The 21,187-nt window shown below is 36.9% G+C and overlaps 1 protein-coding gene across 1 annotated transcript in view; it reads right to left on the reverse strand.

Moving 5' to 3' along the window:
- The window catches only part of LOC102808755 (GPI ethanolamine phosphate transferase, stabilizing subunit-like), a 30,887-nt gene extending 10,018 nt beyond the window's left edge, over positions 1–20,869 (reverse strand). Inside the window, exons 1-4 of the mRNA XM_085507542.1 lie at positions 20,619–20,869; positions 17,290–17,423; positions 15,330–15,446; positions 15,010–15,118 (exon numbers count right to left, since the gene is read on the reverse strand). Coding sequence (XP_085363668.1) covers positions 15,010–15,118; positions 15,330–15,446; positions 17,290–17,423; positions 20,619–20,867 — 609 coding nt within the window. The 5' untranslated portion in view covers positions 20,868–20,869. The remainder of the gene's footprint in view (positions 1–15,009; positions 15,119–15,329; positions 15,447–17,289; positions 17,424–20,618) is intronic.
- Between the last annotated feature and the right edge of the window lie 318 nt (positions 20,870–21,187).

Here is a 21,187-nt window from a genome sequence, read left to right on the forward strand (position 1 = left end):
TGTGAGGGGGTATAATTCAGGCACATATTTGGGACATAAAATAAGCATATCTCTGTGTGAGGGGGTATAATTCAGGCACATATTGGGGACATAAAATAAGCATATCTCTGTGTGAGGGGGTATAATTCAGGCACATATTTGGGACATAAAATAAGCATATCTCTGTGTGAGGGGGTATAATTCAGGCACATATTGGGGACATAAAATAAGCATATCTCTGTGTGAGGGGGTATAATTCAGGCACATATTGGGACATAAAATTATCATATCTCTGTGTGAGGGGGTATAATTCAGGCACATATTGGGAACATAAAATAAGCATATCTCTGTGTGAGGGGGTATAATTCAGGCACATATTGGGGACATAAATTATCAAAATTAGCATATCTTTGTGTGAGGGGTATAATTCAGGCACATATTGGGACATAAAATTAGCATATCTCTGTGTGAGGGGTATAATTCAGGCACATATTGGGACATAAAATTAGCATATCTCTGTGTGAGGGGGTATAATTCAGGCACATATTGGGACATAAAATTAGCATATCTCTGTGTGAGGGGTATAATTCAGGCACATATTGGGGACATAAATTATCAAAATTAACATATCTTTGTGTGAGGGGTATAATTCAGGCACATATTGGGACATAAAATTAGCATATCTCTGTGTGAGGGGTATAATTCAGGCACATATTGGGACATAAAATTAGCATATCTCTGTGTGAGGGGGTATAATTCAGGCACATATTGGGACATAAAATTAGCATATCTCTGTGTGAGGGGTATAATTCAGGCACATATTGGGACATAAAATTAGCATATCTCTGTGTGAGGGGTATAATTCAGGCACATATTGGGACATAAAATAAGCATATCTCTGTGTGAGGGGTATAATTCAGGCACATATTGGGGACATAAAATAAGCATATCTCTGTGTGAGGGGGTATAATTCAGGCACATATTGGGAACATAAAATAAGCATGTCTCTGTGTGAGGGGGTATAATTCAGGCACATATTGGGGACATAAATTATCAAAATTAGCATATCTTTGTGTGAGGGGTATAATTCAGGCACATATTGGGACATAAAATTAGCATATCTCTGTGTGAGGGGTATAATTCAGGCACATATTGGGAACATAAAATAAGCATATCTCTGTGTGAGGGGGTATAATTCAGGCACATATTGGGGACATAAAATAAGCATATCTCTGTGTGAGGGGGTATAATTCAGGCACATATTGGGGACATAAATTATCAAAATTAACATATCTTTGTGTGAGGGGTATAATTCAGGCACATATTGGGACATAAAATTAGCATATCTCTGTGTGAGGGGTATAATTCAGGCACATATTGGGACATAAAATTAGCATATCTCTGTGTGAGGGGTATAATTCAGGCACATATTGGGGACATAAAATAAGCATATCTCTGTGTGAGGGGGTATAATTCAGGCACATATTGGGGACATAAAATTATCATATCTCTGTGTGAGGGGGTATAATTCAGGCACATATTGGGGACATAAAATAAGCATATCTCTGTGTGAGGGGGTATAATTCAGGCACATATTGGGACATAAAATAAGCATATCTCTGTGTGAGGGGGTATAATTCAGGCACATATTGGGGACATAAAATAAGCATATCTCTGTGTGAGGGGGTATAATTCAGGCACATATTGGGACATAAAATAAGCATATCTCTGTGTGAGGGGGTATAATTCAGGCACATATTGGGACATAAAATAAGCATATCTCTGTGTGAGGGGGTATAATTCAGGCACATATTGGGGACATAAAATAAGCATATCTCTGTGTGAGGGGGTATAATTCAGGCACATATTGGGACATAAAATAAGCATATCTCTGTGTGAGGGGGTATAATTCAGGCACATATTGGGACATAAAATTAGCATATCTCTGTGTGAGGGGGTATAATTCAGGCACATATTGGGGACATAAAATTATCATATCTCTGTGTGAGGGGGTATAATTCAGGCACATATTGGGACATAAAATAAGCATATCTCTGTGTGAGGGGGTATAATTCAGGCACATATTGGGGACATAAAATAAGCATATCTCTGTGTGAGGGGGTATAATTCAGGCACATATTTGGGACATAAAATAAGCATATCTCTGTGTGAGGGGGTATAATTCAGGCACATATTGGGGACATAAAATTATCATATCTCTGTGTGAGGGGGTATAATTCAGGCACATATTGGAGACATAAATTATCAAAATTATCATATCTCTGTGTGAGGGGGTATAATTCAGGCACATATTTGGGACATAAAATAAGCATATCTCTGTGTGAGGGGTATAATTCAGGCACATATTGGGGACATAAAATAAGCATATCTCTGTGTGAGGGGGTATAATTCAGGCACATATTTGGGACATAAATTATCAAAATTATCATATCTCTGTGTGAGGGGGTATAATTCAGGCACATATTGGGGACATAAATTATCAAAATTATCATATCTCTGTGTGAGGGGGTATAATTCAGGTACATATTGGGGACATAAAATTAGCATATCTCTGTGTGAGGGGGTATAATTCAGGCACATATTTGGGACATAAAATAAGCATATCTCTGTTTGAGGGGGTATAATTCAGGCACATATTTGGGACATAAAATAAGCATATCTCTGTTTGAGGGGGTATAATTCAGGCACATATTGGGGACATAAAATTATCATATCTCTGTGTGAGGGGGTATAATTCAGGCACATATTGGGGACATAAAATTAGCATATCTCTGTGTGAGGGGGTATAATTCAGGCACATATTGGGACATAAAATTATCATATCTCTGTGTGAGGGGGTATAATTCAGGCACATATTTGGGACATAAAATAAGCATATCTCTGTGTGAGGGGGTATAATTCAGGCACATGTTTGGGACATAAAATAAGCATATCTCTGTTTGAGGGGGTATAATTCAGGCACATATTGGGGACATAAAATTAGCATATCTCTGTGTGAGGGGGTATAATTCAGGCACATATTGGGGACATAAAATTAGCATATCTCTGTGTGAGGGGGTATAATTCAGGCACATATTGGGACATAAAATTATCATATCTCTGTGTGAGGGGGTATAATTCAGGCACATATTGGGGACATAAAATTATCATATCTCTGTGTGAGGGGGTATAATTCAGGCACATATTGGGGACATAAAATAAGCATATCTCTGTGTGAGGGGGTATAATTCAGGCACATATTGGGAACATAAAATAAGCATATCTCTGTGTGAGGGGGTATAATTCAGGCACATATTGGGGACATAAAATTAGCATATCTCTGTGTGAGGGGGTATAATTCAGGCACATATTGGGGACATAAAATAAGCATATCTCTGTGTGAGGGGGTATAATTCAGGCACATATTTGGGACATAAAATAAGCATATCTCTGTGTGAGGGGGTATAATTCAGGCACATATTGGGACATAAAATAAGCATATCTCTGTGTGAGGGGGTATAATTCAGGCACATATTTGGGACATAGAATAAGCATGTCTCTGTGTGAGGGGGTATAATTCAGGCACATATTGGGGACATAAAATTATCATATCTCTGTGTGAGGGGGTATAATTCAGGCACATATTGGGGACATAAAATTATCATATCTCTGTTTGAGGGGGTATAATTCAGGCACATATTTGGGACATAAAATAAGCATATCTCTGTGTGAGGGGGTATAATTCAGGCACATATTGGGACATAAAATAAGCATATCTCTGTGTGAGGGGGTATAATTCAGGCACATATTTGTTGGGACATAGAATTATCATATCTCTGTGTGAGGGGGTATAATTCAGGCACATATTGGGGACATAAAATAAGCATATCTCTGTGTGAGGGGGTATAATTCAGGCACACATTGGGACATAAAATAAGCATATCTCTGTGTGAGGGGGTATAATTCAGGCACATATTGGGGACATAAAATAAGCATATCTCTGTGTGAGGGGGTATAATTCAGGCACATATTTGGGACATAAAATAAGCATATCTCTGTGTGAGGGGGTATAATTCAGGCACATATTTGGGACATAGAATTATCATATCTCTGTGTGGGGGGGGTATAATTCAGGCACATATTGGGACATAAATTATCAAAATTAACATATCTTTGTGTGAGGGGGTATAATTCAGGCACATATTGGGGACATAAAATTAGCATATCTCTGTGTGAGGGGGTATAATTCAGGCACATATTGGGGACATAAAATTAGCATATCTCTGTGTGAGGGGGTATAATTCAGGCACATATTGGGACATAAAATTAGCATATCTCTGTGTGAGGGGGTATAATTCAGGCACATAATGGGGACATAAAATAAGCATATCTCTGTGTGAGGGGGTATAATTCAGGCACATATTGGGACATAAAATTAGCATATCTCTGTGTGAGGGGTATAATTCAGGCACATATTGGGGACATAAAATTAGCATATCTCTGTGTGAGGGGGTATAATTCAGGCACATATTGGGGACATAAAATTATCATATCTCTGTGTGAGGGGGTATAATTCAGGCACATATTGGGGACATAAATTTAGCATATTTCTGTGTGAGGGGGTATAATTCAGGCACATATTTGGGACATAAAATAAGCATATCTCTGTTTGAGGGGGTATAATTCAGGCACATATTGGGGACATAAAATCATCATATCTCTGAGTGAGGGGGTATAATTCAGGCACATATTGGGAACATAAAATTATCATATCTCTGTGTGAGGGGGTATAATTCAGGCACATATTGGGACATAAAATCATCATATCTCTGAGTGAGGGGGTATAATTCAGGCACATATTGGGAACATAAAATTATCATATCTCTGTGTGAGGGGGTATAATTCAGGCACATATTGGGACATAAAATTAGCATATCTCTGTGTGAGGGGTATAATTCAGGCACTGTTGGGGACATAAATTATCAAAATTAACATATCTTTGTGTGAGGGGTATAATTCAGGCACATCTTTGGGACATAAAATTAGCATATCTCTGTGTGAGGGGTATAATTCAGGCACATATTGGGACATAAAATTAGCATGTCTCTGTGTGAGGGGGTATAATTCAGGCACATATTGGGGACATAAAATTAACATATCTCTGTGTGAGGGGGTATAATTCAGGCACATATTGGGACATAAAATTATCATATCTCTGTGTGAGGGGGTATAATTCAGGCACATATTGGGAACATAAAATTAACATATCTCTGTGTGAGGGGGTATAATTCAGGCACATATTGGGGACATAAAATTATCATATCTCTGTGTGAGGGGGTATAATTCAGGCACATATTTGGGACATAAAATAAGCATATCTCTGTGTGAGGGGGTATAATTCAGGCACATATTGGGACATAAAATAAGCATATCTCTGTGTGAGGGGGTATAATTCAGGCACATATTGGGGACATAAAATAAGCATATCTCTGTGTGAGGGGGTATAATTCAGGCACATATTGGGACATAAAATAAGCATATCTCTGTGTGAGGGGGTATAATTCAGGCACATATTGGGAACATAAAATAAGCATATCTCTGTGTGAGGGGGTATAATTCAGGCACATATTGGGGACATAAAATTATCATATCTCTGTGTGAGGGGGTATAATTCAGGCACATATTGGGGACATAAAATAAGCATATCTCTGTGTGAGGGGGTATAATTCAGGCACATATTGGGGACATAAAATTAGCATATCTCTGTGTGAGGGGGTATAATTCAGGCACATATTGGGGACATAAAATAAGCATATCTCTGTGTGAGGGGGTATAATTCAGGCACATATTGGGGACATAAAATTAGCATATCTCTGTGTGAGGGGGTATAATTCAGGCACATATTGGGGACATAAAATTAGCATATCTCTGTGTGAGGGGGTATAATTCAGGCACATATTGGGGACATAAATTATCATATCTCTGTGTGAGGGGGTATAATTCAGGCACATATTGGGGACATAAAATTAGCATATCTCTGTGTGAGGGGGTATAATTCAGGCACATATTGGGGACATAAAATAAGCATATCTCTGTGTGAGGGGGTATAATTCAGACACATATTGGGGACATAAAATTAGCATATCTCTGTGTGAGGGGGTATAATTCAGGCACATATTGGGACATAAAATAAGCATATCTCTGTGTGAGGGGGTATAATTCAGGCACATATTGGGGACATAAAATTAGCATATCTCTGTGTGAGGGGGTATAATTCAGACACATATTGGGGACATAAAATTATCATATCTCTGTGTGAGGGGGTATAATTCAGGCACATATTGGGACATAAAATTATCATATCTCTGTGTGAGGGGGTATAATTCAGGCACATATTGGGAACATAAAATAAGCATATCTCTGTGTGAGGGGGTATAATTCAGGCACATATTGGGACATAAAATTATCATATCTCTGTGTGAGGGGGTATAATTCAGGCACATATTGGGGACATAAAATTATCATATCTCTGTGTGAGGGGGTATAATTCAGGCACATATTGGGAACATAAAATAAGCATATCTCTGTGTGAGGGGGTATAATTCAGGCACATATTGGGACATAAAATTATCATATCTCTGTGTGAGGGGGTATAATTCAGGCACATATTGGGGACATAAAATAAGCATATCTCTGTGTGAGGGGGTATAATTCAGGCACATATTGGGACATAAAATTATCATATCTCTGTGTGAGGGGGTATAATTCAGGCACATATTGGGGACATAAAATTATCATATCTCTGTGTGAGGGGGTATAATTCAGGCACATATTGGGGACATAAAATAAGCATATCTCTGTGTGAGGGGGTATAATTCAGGCACATATTGGGAACATAAAATAAGCATATCTCTGTGTGAGGGGGTATAATTCAGGCACATATTGGGGACATAAAATTAGCATATCTCTGTGTGAGGGGGTATAATTCAGGCACATATTGGGGACATAAAATAAGCATATCTCTGTGTGAGGGGGTATAATTCAGGCACATATTTGGGACATAAAATAAGCATATCTCTGTGTGAGGGGGTATAATTCAGGCACATATTGGGACATAAAATAAGCATATCTCTGTGTGAGGGGGTATAATTCAGGCACATATTTGGGACATAGAATAAGCATGTCTCTGTGTGAGGGGGTATAATTCAGGCACATATTGGGGACATAAAATTATCATATCTCTGTGTGAGGGGGTATAATTCAGGCACATATTGGGGACATAAAATTATCATATCTCTGTTTGAGGGGGTATAATTCAGGCACATATTTGGGACATAAAATAAGCATATCTCTGTGTGAGGGGGTATAATTCAGGCACATATTGGGACATAAAATAAGCATATCTCTGTGTGAGGGGGTATAATTCAGGCACATATTTGGGACATAGAATTATCATATCTCTGTGTGAGGGGGTATAATTCAGGCACATATTGGGGACATAAAATAAGCATATCTCTGTGTGAGGGGGTATAATTCAGGCACACATTGGGACATAAAATAAGCATATCTCTGTGTGAGGGGGTATAATTCAGGCACATATTGGGGACATAAAATAAGCATATCTCTGTGTGAGGGGGTATAATTCAGGCACATATTTGGGACATAAAATAAGCATATCTCTGTGTGAGGGGGTATAATTCAGGCACATATTTGGGACATAGAATTATCATATCTCTGTGTGGGGGGGTATAATTCAGGCACATATTGGGACATAAATTATCAAAATTAACATATCTTTGTGTGAGGGGGTATAATTCAGGCACATACAGTACTCATTCCGCCCAACCTCCCGCTTTTATCGCTTTTTTTCCGACCGCTTATCGCTTAATTTCCGACCGCTCGCTGCTTTCCGACCGGAAACCGACCGCTTTTTTTCCGCTCGCTCGCGTTCGCTTTTGTTCGCTCGCTCGCTGGCTTTTGTTCGCTCGCTCGCTCTCTCGCTTTTGTTCGCTCGCTCACTCCTGCTATGGCTGGCTTCAGAAACATCGTCCGCTTGCCAGCCGACCGCTGGAGTAACAATGATCGTACATTGTATGTATAAACTTAAGTTTTTATTCGTAATAAATTTAGGTTTTAATGACGATTCAAAACACAACGCCTATTGCTTCTCTGTTTTGGAACAAAGACGCCTTCAAATCACTTGACACATTGTAACGTTTGCTACGCAAGTCGAACTGTGACCTGTATTTACATATTTACGTCCTTGTGTGTGTAGTTCAAGCAGCTATATAACTGGTCAATCGCGATATGTATTGAGTACTAGTATTTGTGTGTTGTGTGTGTGTTTCTGTGTGTGATTTTGACTAAATTTATTCCGAACGGCGCTCAAAATAATTTGACACTTTGTTATTTTTGAACGCAACTCGCACTATGACCCTTACTCAATTTGCATAAGTAATACGAATGCTGTAGTTCAGAAAATCTATTGGTTAACTTTTGCTCGTGTCTGGGTGCGCAAAACAAAACTGCACATATAATTATCGCATAGCTGAATTTCTACAAATCAATTGGACTTAAACTACTAGTATAATGATTGTGACGATTAATCGCTTGTCTGAGTACATGCGGCGACGAATTATTGGATTGGCAGCAGCCGGACGAAAAATGAAAGAGATCTCGGAACAGTTAATTTGTTGAGGAAAACAAAACAAACGCAGCCAGTGATACATTTTGAAAACAAAAATACAAAATAATCGCAATCAGAGGCGCCGACCACGCGCGTTGGAAATAAATAAAACGTGTTGTGACAGTCTCACCAAACTCTTTCACTCGCGCAATATAATTATGTTATTTCCCAAAGCACTTATATTTAATACATTGACGAAAAACACCGCAAGAAAAATGTAAATCAGGCTTGTAATTACTACTCGAACGCAATGTTGATCACTGTAAAAGTGGATAAATTCGAACCGTCATCAAATTCAAAATTCAAGCGATCTCGTTGAATGTCAAAAATAAACTCGATGTTTAGAAAGACAAAAACAACACCATATTAGAGTGCAAAAAAAGTTAGCAGCAAAGAACGAGAAGTGCATGTGGGAAAGCGATGAGTGAACTCGAGGAAAATTATGCTGATGTGAGAACAAGCCATATACTCGCGGAGTACTCGCTAAAACATCGAGAAAATGTGCCATTTCAAAGGGCACCCTTACAAATAATGTCTGCGATTGTGTGAACATGAAAACGTGCAAACAAGGAACAGAACTCGTGGTCCACAAGGAAACTTAGCGATGACGCAGTTAGATGTATACGGCTGTTGAAAACAGACTCCTTCGATCTCATATAAGCAGGTTCACGTGGATGTATCATTTTCAACTATTACCAACAACGCTATGATAACAAAGACATTGTGAAATTCTTTTGTTTTTATGTAGAAAAATACAGTAATTTTACCAAGTAAAATCATATTTATTAAAATTGTTGTTCATACACGAGTTGTCGAACACACTACATAGTTTGTAATTTCATCTAGCTCCTTTCAGTCACGATTCAAAACAAATAAAAGGCACAAATATAGATAATATAGCAAATTATTTTTTTCTGTAATATTCGTGTGTAATCAGTAATTATGAAAAAAAATTATGGGTACATATGAAATAGATTTCGTTATGAATTATTCTTAATATCAATTTCTAAATTATTTTGTCAAAATCAGTTTTTTTTCCAGGTTTTTTCCCCAAAACGAAAGAATTTCGTAATGTCGGGAACGAGAAGTTTTTTTCTTCTTATTATTTTTTGGGAACGGAAAGTCTTTATCGTAGAGCTTCGCCTCGGTTGACAATGAGCTCTTCGGGTCGCTAAAACTGTATGTCCACTTCTGTTGGGGTGAACATTTGTATTATTATACTGAATAAATCTTAGAACAGAAATGGTGGCACTCAATTATGGCAATCTTCCAGCTCATCGTTAGAAAGATTTTAGGAGGCAAATTTAATCTTGAAGGATTGCAGGAAATTGACCCTTACCGATTCATATTTATGAATTAATCGGGATTCAGGTATCATAGTGTTTGTAACAGGAAGAAAAAAAACGCTTTCGCGTGGGATTTTTCATGCAAACATTGTGAATGGTTCCCCGACACTGATTCCTTTTTAACTTTAAATTTTTCTAAGACGCGGCAAACCCTGCTCATGACCGGAGACGTCGTCGAGATGCAGATGCGATTCCTCTTAGCAACGCGTTCTATTTATTTTCAAAGCGTGTGGTCGGCGCCTTTGATTGCGTTTATTCAGTGAACGTAATCTATCACTGGCAGCGTTTGTTTTTTCGCGTCTCACAACTTAATGTCCAAGCTGACTTTGTTTTGGCTGTAAGTGAACTACTACAGCTCATGAAAGTATTTCGCCCAGAGTTCGCAAAAAACGGAATACCCTGCAAAATTTGAATCCTTTATTTTATAACGAGACATTGGGCGCAAACATAAAAACCATAATTGTAATTCAACAGATTTATGTAACGTGTTAGTCCGCTTGCCAGCCGCCTAGTTAGAAAACGCGATCTCCAGTGAAGTCGGTGTCGACAACTTCGGACAAGTAAGATGGGCGCTGGCCGACATTACATTTGCAAGTATTGTATTTGTTTGACAAATTGTACACTACGGTCATTCTATAACAATCGATCAGTCGTTTTTTTCACAGTCTTACTATTCCTGCAGATATTCTTCAATTGTTATAGGTGCCACGGATTTTAACATAACTACAACTTGACCCGTGTTAAACCCAAACCATGCGTGCATGACAACCGTCACCCTACACACGGTTTAACTCAACGAATACCGTACTCTACAGTAGACATTTTTCGCTCTCCACCAAAAATAGAATGGTTTTATTTCATATTAGTTGTGTCTGTGTCAGTGTCGTATTTGATTTCACATGTTTGGTTCGATCTTGTTTATGGTGTACATTATTATCACCAATTTTATATGGCCGTGTGATCCACCGTATTTTTTTCAACGGTCGTTCTATAAATTTCTAATTGTATTTATTCTTATTTTAACATCATAAAAACAAAAATGATACACTTGTACATGAAACAGTAGGTAATGAACTGTAAATGCGGGCGGTTGTGCTGTCAGGCGAGCGAGCGAGCGAGCGATTGCGCGAGCGGATACTTCCAGATTTGCGCGGTCGAAAAAAAAGCGGAAATTGCGCGGTCGGATTGAACAAAGCGAGCGAAAAAAAAGCGATCGAAATCCGGAAGCGGGCGGGAGGTTCGACGAAATGAGTACTGTATTGGGGACATAAAATTAGCATATCTCTGTGTGAGGGGGTATAATTCAGGCACATATTGGGGACATAAAATTAGCATATCTCTGTGTGAGGGGGTATAATTCAGGCACATATTGGGACATAAAATTAGCATATCTCTGTGTGAGGGGGTATAATTCAGGCACATAATGGGGACATAAAATAAGCATATCTCTGTGTGAGGGGGTATAATTCAGGCACATATTGGGACATAAAATTAGCATATCTCTGTGTGAGGGGTATAATTCAGGCACATATTGGGGACATAAAATTAGCATATCTCTGTGTGAGGGGGTATAATTCAGGCACATATTGGGGACATAAAATTATCATATCTCTGTGTGAGGGGGTATAATTCAGGCACATATTGGGGACATAAATTTAGCATATTTCTGTGTGAGGGGGTATAATTCAGGCACATATTTGGGACATAAAATAAGCATATCTCTGTTTGAGGGGGTATAATTCAGGCACATATTGGGGACATAAAATCATCATATCTCTGAGTGAGGGGGTATAATTCAGGCACATATTGGGAACATAAAATTATCATATCTCTGTGTGAGGGGGTATAATTCAGGCACATATTGGGGACATAAATTATCAAAATTAGCATATCTTTGTGTGAGGGGGTATAATTCAGGCACATATTGGGGACATAAAATCATCATATCTCTGAGTGAGGGGGTATAATTCAGGCACATATTGGGAACATAAAATTATCATATCTCTGTGTGAGGGGGTATAATTCAGGCACATATTGGGACATAAAATTAGCATATCTCTGTGTGAGGGGTATAATTCAGGCACTGTTGGGGACATAAATTATCAAAATTAACATATCTTTGTGTGAGGGGTATAATTCAGGCACATCTTTGGGACATAAAATTAGCATATCTCTGTGTGAGGGGTATAATTCAGGCACATATTGGGACATAAAATTAGCATGTCTCTGTGTGAGGGGGTATAATTCAGGCACATATTGGGGACATAAAATTAACATATCTGTGTGAGGGGGTATAATTCAGGCACATATTGGGACATAAAATTATCATATCTCTGTGTGAGGGGGTATAATTCAGGCACATATTGGGAACATAAAATTAACATATCTCTGTGTGAGGGGGTATAATTCAGGCACATATTGGGGACATAAAATTATCATATCTCTGTGTGAGGGGGTATAATTCAGGCACATATTTGGGACATAAAATAAGCATATCTCTGTGTGAGGGGGTATAATTCAGGCACATATTGGGACATAAAATAAGCATATCTCTGTGTGAGGGGGTATAATTCAGGCACATATTGGGGACATAAAATAAGCATATCTCTGTGTGAGGGGGTATAATTCAGGCACATATTGGGACATAAAATAAGCATATCTCTGTGTGAGGGGGTATAATTCAGGCACATATTGGGAACATAAAATAAGCATATCTCTGTGTGAGGGGGTATAATTCAGGCACATATTGGGGACATAAAATTATCATATCTCTGTGTGAGGGGGTATAATTCAGGCACATATTGGGGACATAAAATAAGCATATCTCTGTGTGAGGGGGTATAATTCAGGCACATATTGGGGACATAAAATTAGCATATCTCTGTGTGAGGGGGTATAATTCAGGCACATATTGGGGACATAAAATAAGCATATCTCTGTGTGAGGGGGTATAATTCAGGCACATATTGGGGACATAAAATTAGCATATCTCTGTGTGAGGGGGTATAATTCAGGCACATATTGGGGACATAAAATTAGCATATCTCTGTGTGAGGGGGTATAATTCAGGCACATATTGGGGACATAAATTATCATATCTCTGTGTGAGGGGGTATAATTCAGGCACATATTGGGGACATAAAATTAGCATATCTCTGTGTGAGGGGGTATAATTCAGGCACATATTGGGGACATAAAATAAGCATATCTCTGTGTGAGGGGGTATAATTCAGACACATATTGGGGACATAAAATTAGCATATCTCTGTGTGAGGGGGTATAATTCAGGCACATATTGGGACATAAAATAAGCATATCTCTGTGTGAGGGGGTATAATTCAGGCACATATTGGGGACATAAAATTAGCATATCTCTGTGTGAGGGGGTATAATTCAGACACATATTGGGGACATAAAATTATCATATCTCTGTGTGAGGGGGTATAATTCAGGCACATATTGGGACATAAAATTATCATATCTCTGTGTGAGGGGGTATAATTCAGGCACATATTGGGAACATAAAATAAGCATATCTCTGTGTGAGGGGGTATAATTCAGGCACATATTGGGACATAAAATTATCATATCTCTGTGTGAGGGGGTATAATTCAGGCACATATTGGGGACATAAAATTATCATATCTCTGTGTGAGGGGGTATAATTCAGGCACATATTGGGAACATAAAATAAGCATATCTCTGTGTGAGGGGGTATAATTCAGGCACATATTGGGACATAAAATTATCATATCTCTGTGTGAGGGGGTATAATTCAGGCACATATTGGGAACATAAAATAAGCATATCTCTGTGTGAGGGGGTATAATTCAGGCACATATTGGGACATAAAATTATCATATCTCTGTGTGAGGGGGTATAATTCAGGCACATATTGGGGACATAAAATTATCATATCTCTGTGTGAGGGGGTATAATTCAGGCACATATTGGGAACATAAAATAAGCATATCTCTGTGTGAGGGGGTATAATTCAGGCACATATTGGGACATAAAATTATCATATCTCTGTGTGAGGGGGTATAATTCAGGCACATATTGGGAACATAAAATAAGCATATCTCTGTGTGAGGGGGTATAATTCAGGCACATATTTGGGACATAAAATAAGCATATCTCTGTGTGAGGGGGTATAATTCAGGCACATATTGGGACATAAAATTATCATATCTCTGTGTGAGGGGGTATAATTCAGCCACATATTGGGACATAAAATTATCATATCTCTGTGTGAGGGGGTATAATTCAGGCACATATTGGGGACATAAAATTAGCATATCTCTGTGTGAGGGGGTATAATTCAGGCACATATTGGGGACATAAAATTATCATATCTCTCTGAGGGGTATAATTCAGGCACACATTGGGACATAAAATAAGCATATCTCTGTGTGAGGGGGTATAATTCAGGCACATATTGGGGCCAACATATCTGCATGTAAAAGGGTGTACTAAAATCTATTATTTATGGAACTAGACAAGAAATTTAGTAAATAAAAAAACAGTTAATTAGAATCAGTAACAAATAGTAATCGCATGAAAGCCAGTAGATCATTGGTAGCCGAACCTTGATGAGTCCTCAATTCAAATCTTAAATCTTAAAGGGTTATTCATAGGAGAGCTTATATCGATTATCTGACATTATCTGTCTTCTGTTAAGACAATTTAGGTATTTTTATTTCATTGAACACTTTCTTTCTGAGAAATTACTGTGAACCAATAATGGGAAATAGTTCATATGGTGAATAAAAATTGTCATTTGTACTTGTGTCTGAAGAGGGTACTCGGGTAAGCGTCCACCCCTAAAAAATCATGATTTTCTGAGTTGAGAACACTGGACACTTACACAATCCAGTACGGGACATTTATATTGCTTACTGTATGTATCAACAAAATCAATGCTATTTTTCAAAGTTGTTACCAGGGAAAATCAGAAGACAAGGTCGATAATGGAGTAGAAATGTTGAAACACAGTACCTGCCATGGTCTATCCCAGTCCAACGGGATTGGAAATGCTCCTAACCAGGCACCAACCAACGTCATTACTGTAGTTTGCTGCAAACAACTCTCTATACCAACCACTGGTCTGAAGTAATTAAACACATTTTTAATGTCAGTTTATTAGAACACAGTTGTACGAGATCATTTAGTATAAGGAATACATTACTGGCAACACCATAGGGAAATCTTGACCGACAGGACAAAACAGATATATACATGTAGTTTGAAAGCACTGTACCTACCATACATCAGATCAAACCCAATCATGTTAAATTATAAAACGAAAAAATACTGACCTGTTATGAGTGAACAGCTGAGCCCAGCTATCTGCATCAAGTCCAATAACACACATACATGGTAACGTAGTTAAAGTTGCCAATAAAGTAGACAGTTTAAACGTTTCTTCTACTGATCTGTACCAATACAATAACATTAAGTAATAAGATTAAAAAGTAATAAGTTTCATATGATGAAATAATAGCATATATTATAAATGGTTCTAATGACACCATTCTTCACAATGTAAAACAACAATGATTATATACAGTATCATTTCATAATAGAATGCAGCAAGATAATTTATTCGTTCAATTTAAAATTAGATTCAAACATGTATTAAAATATGCCTCTTGATCATCTTATTATTGAGTTAATGACAAAAAAAACACTTTGGAAGAGGCTGTCTATACACAGACAGTCATGGAAGTGAGAAGATATTCTATAATGGCAACCCCACCAAACAATTCTTTTCAAATTATGTTTTGTTTGTATTTGTTTGGAATTGTTATAAATTAAATCTTTCTGAGAAATCAGTGAACTAATAATAGGAAATAATTCAAATTTTTTAATGATGTCATAACAAGTTTGCACATATTATATTAGAAGCATATCCTACCGGGGGGGGGGGGGGGGGGGTAATAGAAGTGCACCTAAAGTAAAGTCAAAATTGAATTTATTGCATGCTCGATCATTAGAATATGAGTTTGAAATTACACATACCGCAGTTAATTATGTAAGCACATATGCTACTAATTGCGACCCCACCAAACATTTTTTTATAAATTATATTTTGTTTGTGTTTTTGTAATTGTTATAACTAACCCAGGCATATTGTCTTACAACCCTAAGACTGTTTCACTGCTTTTTCTTAGTGTTGAATAAACTACATGTATCATTATATGATCTCTATATGTCCATGATGAGCTAACAGTATGAATATTGCTTTGCTATGGCAATAGCATAGTTATGAAATTATTTGGATTTCAGTGAATAAAATATGTTGACAGTTTACAGCAACACGATAGTTTATACAATATTTTGTACTAGTTTACAGCAACACGATAGTTTATACAATATTTTGTACTAGTTTACAGCAACACGATAGTTTATACAATATTTTGTACTAGTTTACAGCAACACTATAGTTTATACAATATTTTGTACTAGTTTACAGCAACACGATAGTTTATACAATATTTTGTACTAGTTTACAGCAACACGATAGTTTATACATTATTTTGTACTAGTTTACAGCAACACTATAGTTTATACATTATTTTGTACTAGTTTACAGCAACACGATAGTTTATACAATATTTTGTACTAGTTTACAGCAACACGATAGTTTATACAATATTTTGTACTAGTTTACAGCAACACTATAGTTTATACAATATTTTGTACTAGTTTACAGCAACACGATAGTTTATACAATATTTTGTACTAGTTTACAGCAACACGATAGTTTATACAATATTTTGTACTAGTTTACAGCAACACGATAGTTTATACAATATTTTGTACTAGTTTACAGCAACACGATAGTTTATACAATATTTTGTACTAGTTTACAGCAACACGATAGTTTATACAATATTTTGTACTAGTTTACAGCAACACTATAGTTTATACAATATTTTGTACTAGTTTACAGCAACACGATAGTTTATACAATATTTTGTACTAGTTTACAGCAACACGATAGTTTATACAATATTTTGTACTAGTTTACAGCAACACGATAGTTTATACAATATTTTGTACTAGTTTACAGCAACACGATAGTTTATACAATATTTTGTACTAGTTTACAGCAACACTATAGTTTATACAATATTTTGTACTAGTTTACAGCAACACTATAGTTTATACAATATTTTGTACTAGTTTCACTATTTCCCTTTTACCTGTGTCTCAGCCATGTATCCCAAGAGAAAGTTTGCTATCACTTATTTTATTTGGGAGTTGTTGACTTACTCTGAAAATGGAGCCCCATACAGCACTGCAATCATGTGAAATAGTAGTATTGAGGAAAAATACAACAATCCATATTTCAACAAACCATTAATTTTATTGCACAGGTTTCTCCAGGGAGATTTTTTTGAACCAGTCTAGAAAAGAAGAAAATAGAAGTTTCAAAACAGCAAGGGTTTCTTCATGACATAATTAATTTATCATGAGATGGTTTGGTTGAGACAAATTACAAACAATAGCAGATAGTTGGACTGAAGTTACAAAATTATTATGCCCAGATTCAGGATTTGAACACTAACTAACTTCTTTCACAGACCACAGACCCAAGAGGAGAGGGTCATATGCACAGACTCACTCATTTGTATTTAGTATTAGGTTTTTCGTGTGATTTTGTGATTATCTGACTTCTCAAATCCACAAGGTCTGCTCTCAGATCTCTGATCTCTCTCTCTGAACTCTCTTATAAACCATTTCTGTTACAATACAATACAATACAATACAATACAATACAATACAATACAATACAATACAATACAATACAATACAATACAATACAATACAATACAATACAATACAATACAATACAATACAATACAATACAATACAATACAATACAATACAATACAATACAATACAATAATACTTAATTACTTTATTATCACCGTAAAGAAATTACAATCTTTTTTGGGCTCTGAATAATAAAGTTAAATTAATAAACATGAACACAAATTAATTATAGTATCAAAAAACAAAGAAAGTTACTAAATGCTTCTTTTCAAGTTTGCATTATCAATGTATTGGATTAGTGTTCTCAGTAAATGTATATCTGATGTGTTGATGATTGTTTTTCTGTTTTGTCCATCTCATGTAATTTAGTAAATATTTTGTTAAATTCATCGTAAAGAGTCTTTTTTTCAGAAGAGTAAGCTTTACAAGATGTAATGAAGTGGATTTCATCCTCTAATACATTGCATAGTCTCTTGCTGAGTGGTGTTTTTGGACAAGTATATCTTCCTACTTCAATCTGTAATTTGTGGCAACTAAGCCGTAATCTTTCTAGTGTTTCAACATCATGGAGTTTATTTAATTTAGTTAACTATGGTGCTTGTTTAATTTCATTGTTTATTTGCCTGTATGTCCGTAGTTTTGAGTTCTCTCTGTTATTGTCTTGATTCCATAGTATATTGCAGTAGTCTTTAGATATCTGATATAAATGGTCTTCATTAATGTTAATGCCAATGTTGTATGTTGTTTTGATGTTGTTGAGTTTTTGCAGCCATGAGTTAGGATAACACTGTTGTTTTATCTCCATTAAAGCGTCATATGCAAATGTTATTGATCCACTCTTGGTGATGTGCTGATAATATTTTATGGCTCTTTGTTGTACTATGGATAAGAGTGGCAGTCTTCCTAATTCCATTCACATCCGATGTTGCTGCTTTTGTTGTTTAGGGATAATATCTGGCGACAGAGTCTTAGGTGACATTTTTCAGTGTCTGTGTGGTCCCATTGTTGTATGTTTATATGTATTCCCCATATTTCTGAGCCATATAATAGTATAGGTTGTTGTATAGTATCAAATAGTTTGGTCTTCAATCTGATGTTGTTCTTGTTTTTTGGGTGGATTGTTGATAGATTACGTTCTGCTTTTTTTGCTTTATCTGCCAGTATTTGTGTTGTTTTTGTCATGGTGCCATTGGAGTTGATGTTGATGCCCAGATATGTGAACTGATTTGTCTTCTGTAGTATTGTTTTGTTGTATGTGAAAAAAGTATTCCCTGATTTATGTCCGTTTTTTGTTAACGTCATTGTTTTTGTCTTTTCCGTGTTTACTGTCAAGCCCCATTTCTCTGTGTATTGTTGTAGTGAGTTGATGTTTGCTTGGAGTCCAGACTTTGACTTTGACAGCAGGGCTATATCATCAGCATACGTCAGATTTGATATAGCTTTATTGTTGAGTTTTGGCATATGGTCTGTGTTGAGGTTGAGGTCTTCTAATAGGTCATTTATAAATACATTGAAAAGTGTTGGGCTCAGGGGGCAGCCTTGTTTCACTCCATTTTCTAATTGGAATAGTGGCGAGATTTTTCCATCCAGTTTGATTTGGAATTGCACGCTGCTGTACATGTCTTTAATGATGTTGTACATTGGGCCACTTATGTTGTGTTTTTGTAGTTTGTACAGGAGTCCATCTTGCCATACTGTATCAAAACATTTCTTGAGATCTATGAAACATGCATACAGATTTTTGTTCCTTGATTGATACTTTGTAATCAGTGTGTGTATTGTTAATATGTGGTCTATGGTTCTATGTCCTTTCCTGAATCCTGCTTGGTTTTTGTGTATGATGTTCTGTTTCTCTAGAAAGTTGATAAGTCTTGTATTTAGAATAATTGCGAATATTTTGCCTATATTGCTGTTAGTTGAAATGCCACGGTAATTTGATGGATCTAATGCATTGCCTTTCTTATGGATAGGTGTTATTGTATTGATGTTCCAAAGCTGTGGGTAATGTTCAGTAATAAGTACATGCATGGTTGTATAATAATTGTAGAGCTTGACTCAGAAGTGGGCTACCATATTTCAACATCTCTGGTTATTTTGATGATCCAATACAGTAAATGCAACTTCTGGTATATTTGCACTTGTAGCAAATAAGGTATTATGTGCAAGTCAATGTAAATCCCGACCCTCCCCACCTCAAGAGTTGATGAGGAATAAAACACACTAGAAATAGTAAATATATTATATCGTACCGCCAAGATCATCTTGTTTTCCCCACTCTACAAGGCCGTAAGAACCGTACTGGCCATACCGGCTATGGCCAGACCACTTTTGCACGTCCCCCTGGGCAGACGTGATCCTTCGGCACACGTTATCATACGCCTTGGGCCTACGCCCCTTGATGGATGGCCAAACCAACTAATTATTGCTTCCTACGCCCTTGCTCTACCCCATTCCTACACTATCATACCGAGGTTTTAAAACCCACAGGTGAGGAATTTCACGAGAAAATGCTCCAAACTTTCAAGCTTCTCTGAACGCTGCTATCCTTAGATTAGCCCTGTAATTGCCACCGCATACTTCAAAAGGGGGTGTGTTGGGGTTTCCAGTGACTCGTGCATTACATGAGCACTCTTATACAAAATCTCTTTTCCTCAAAATAACTAAACGTGTCCTGTAGAGGGGCATATGCAATTAAAATGGAGGGACACCAATAAACTCTTACCCACAGAATAAACGGATATTAGTTCAACGACCCTTTCTAGTGTCCTTTTACTCTTACAGTGTCACATCTCAATATATAAAAAAACTAATCTACAAAAACTAACCTTGTTTGACGGGTTTTGTTTCTTCACGATGAGGGCGTACGTAGCAACCTGAAGGACGCTATGCAAGATACAAAACCATTTTACAGCCAATAACGGCGACGATATAACAATTATTTCATTCAAATACAGGTAAGGAATCAGGTGAAACATAACAACAAAGACACCCATTCCAAAGTTAACAAAGAAGAGAGATCGAATAGAAAGACTTTGTTGCAAACAGTCGGAGGATAAATCCATGGCGGCGGCCATCTTTACATGACCTCTGACCTAGTCAGGTGAAACATAATATAACTTTCATCCACTCTCGCTCCTTGTTTTGTCAATCCGTTGTTGAACGACACCATACACGAACGCACTGAAAATGTGTCGAAATTGTTATTAATTTTAAAATATATGTGTTTTCAAGTAGGTTTGACAGTGGAGAGGGGTTATAACGTATGATGAAAAAAAATACTCGTGTAAAATGATAAGTCTATTGTAAATGCACGTATACCCACGCGAAGGAAAAACACTGGATACGTACTAGTATGTTGCCTGATAAAGAACAATGCATATTAGAAATAACAGCA

This window comes from Saccoglossus kowalevskii, chromosome 2, assembly GCF_978046115.1.
Source record: "Saccoglossus kowalevskii chromosome 2, keSacKowa6.1, whole genome shotgun sequence".
Lineage (NCBI taxonomy): Eukaryota > Metazoa > Hemichordata > Enteropneusta > Harrimaniidae > Saccoglossus > Saccoglossus kowalevskii.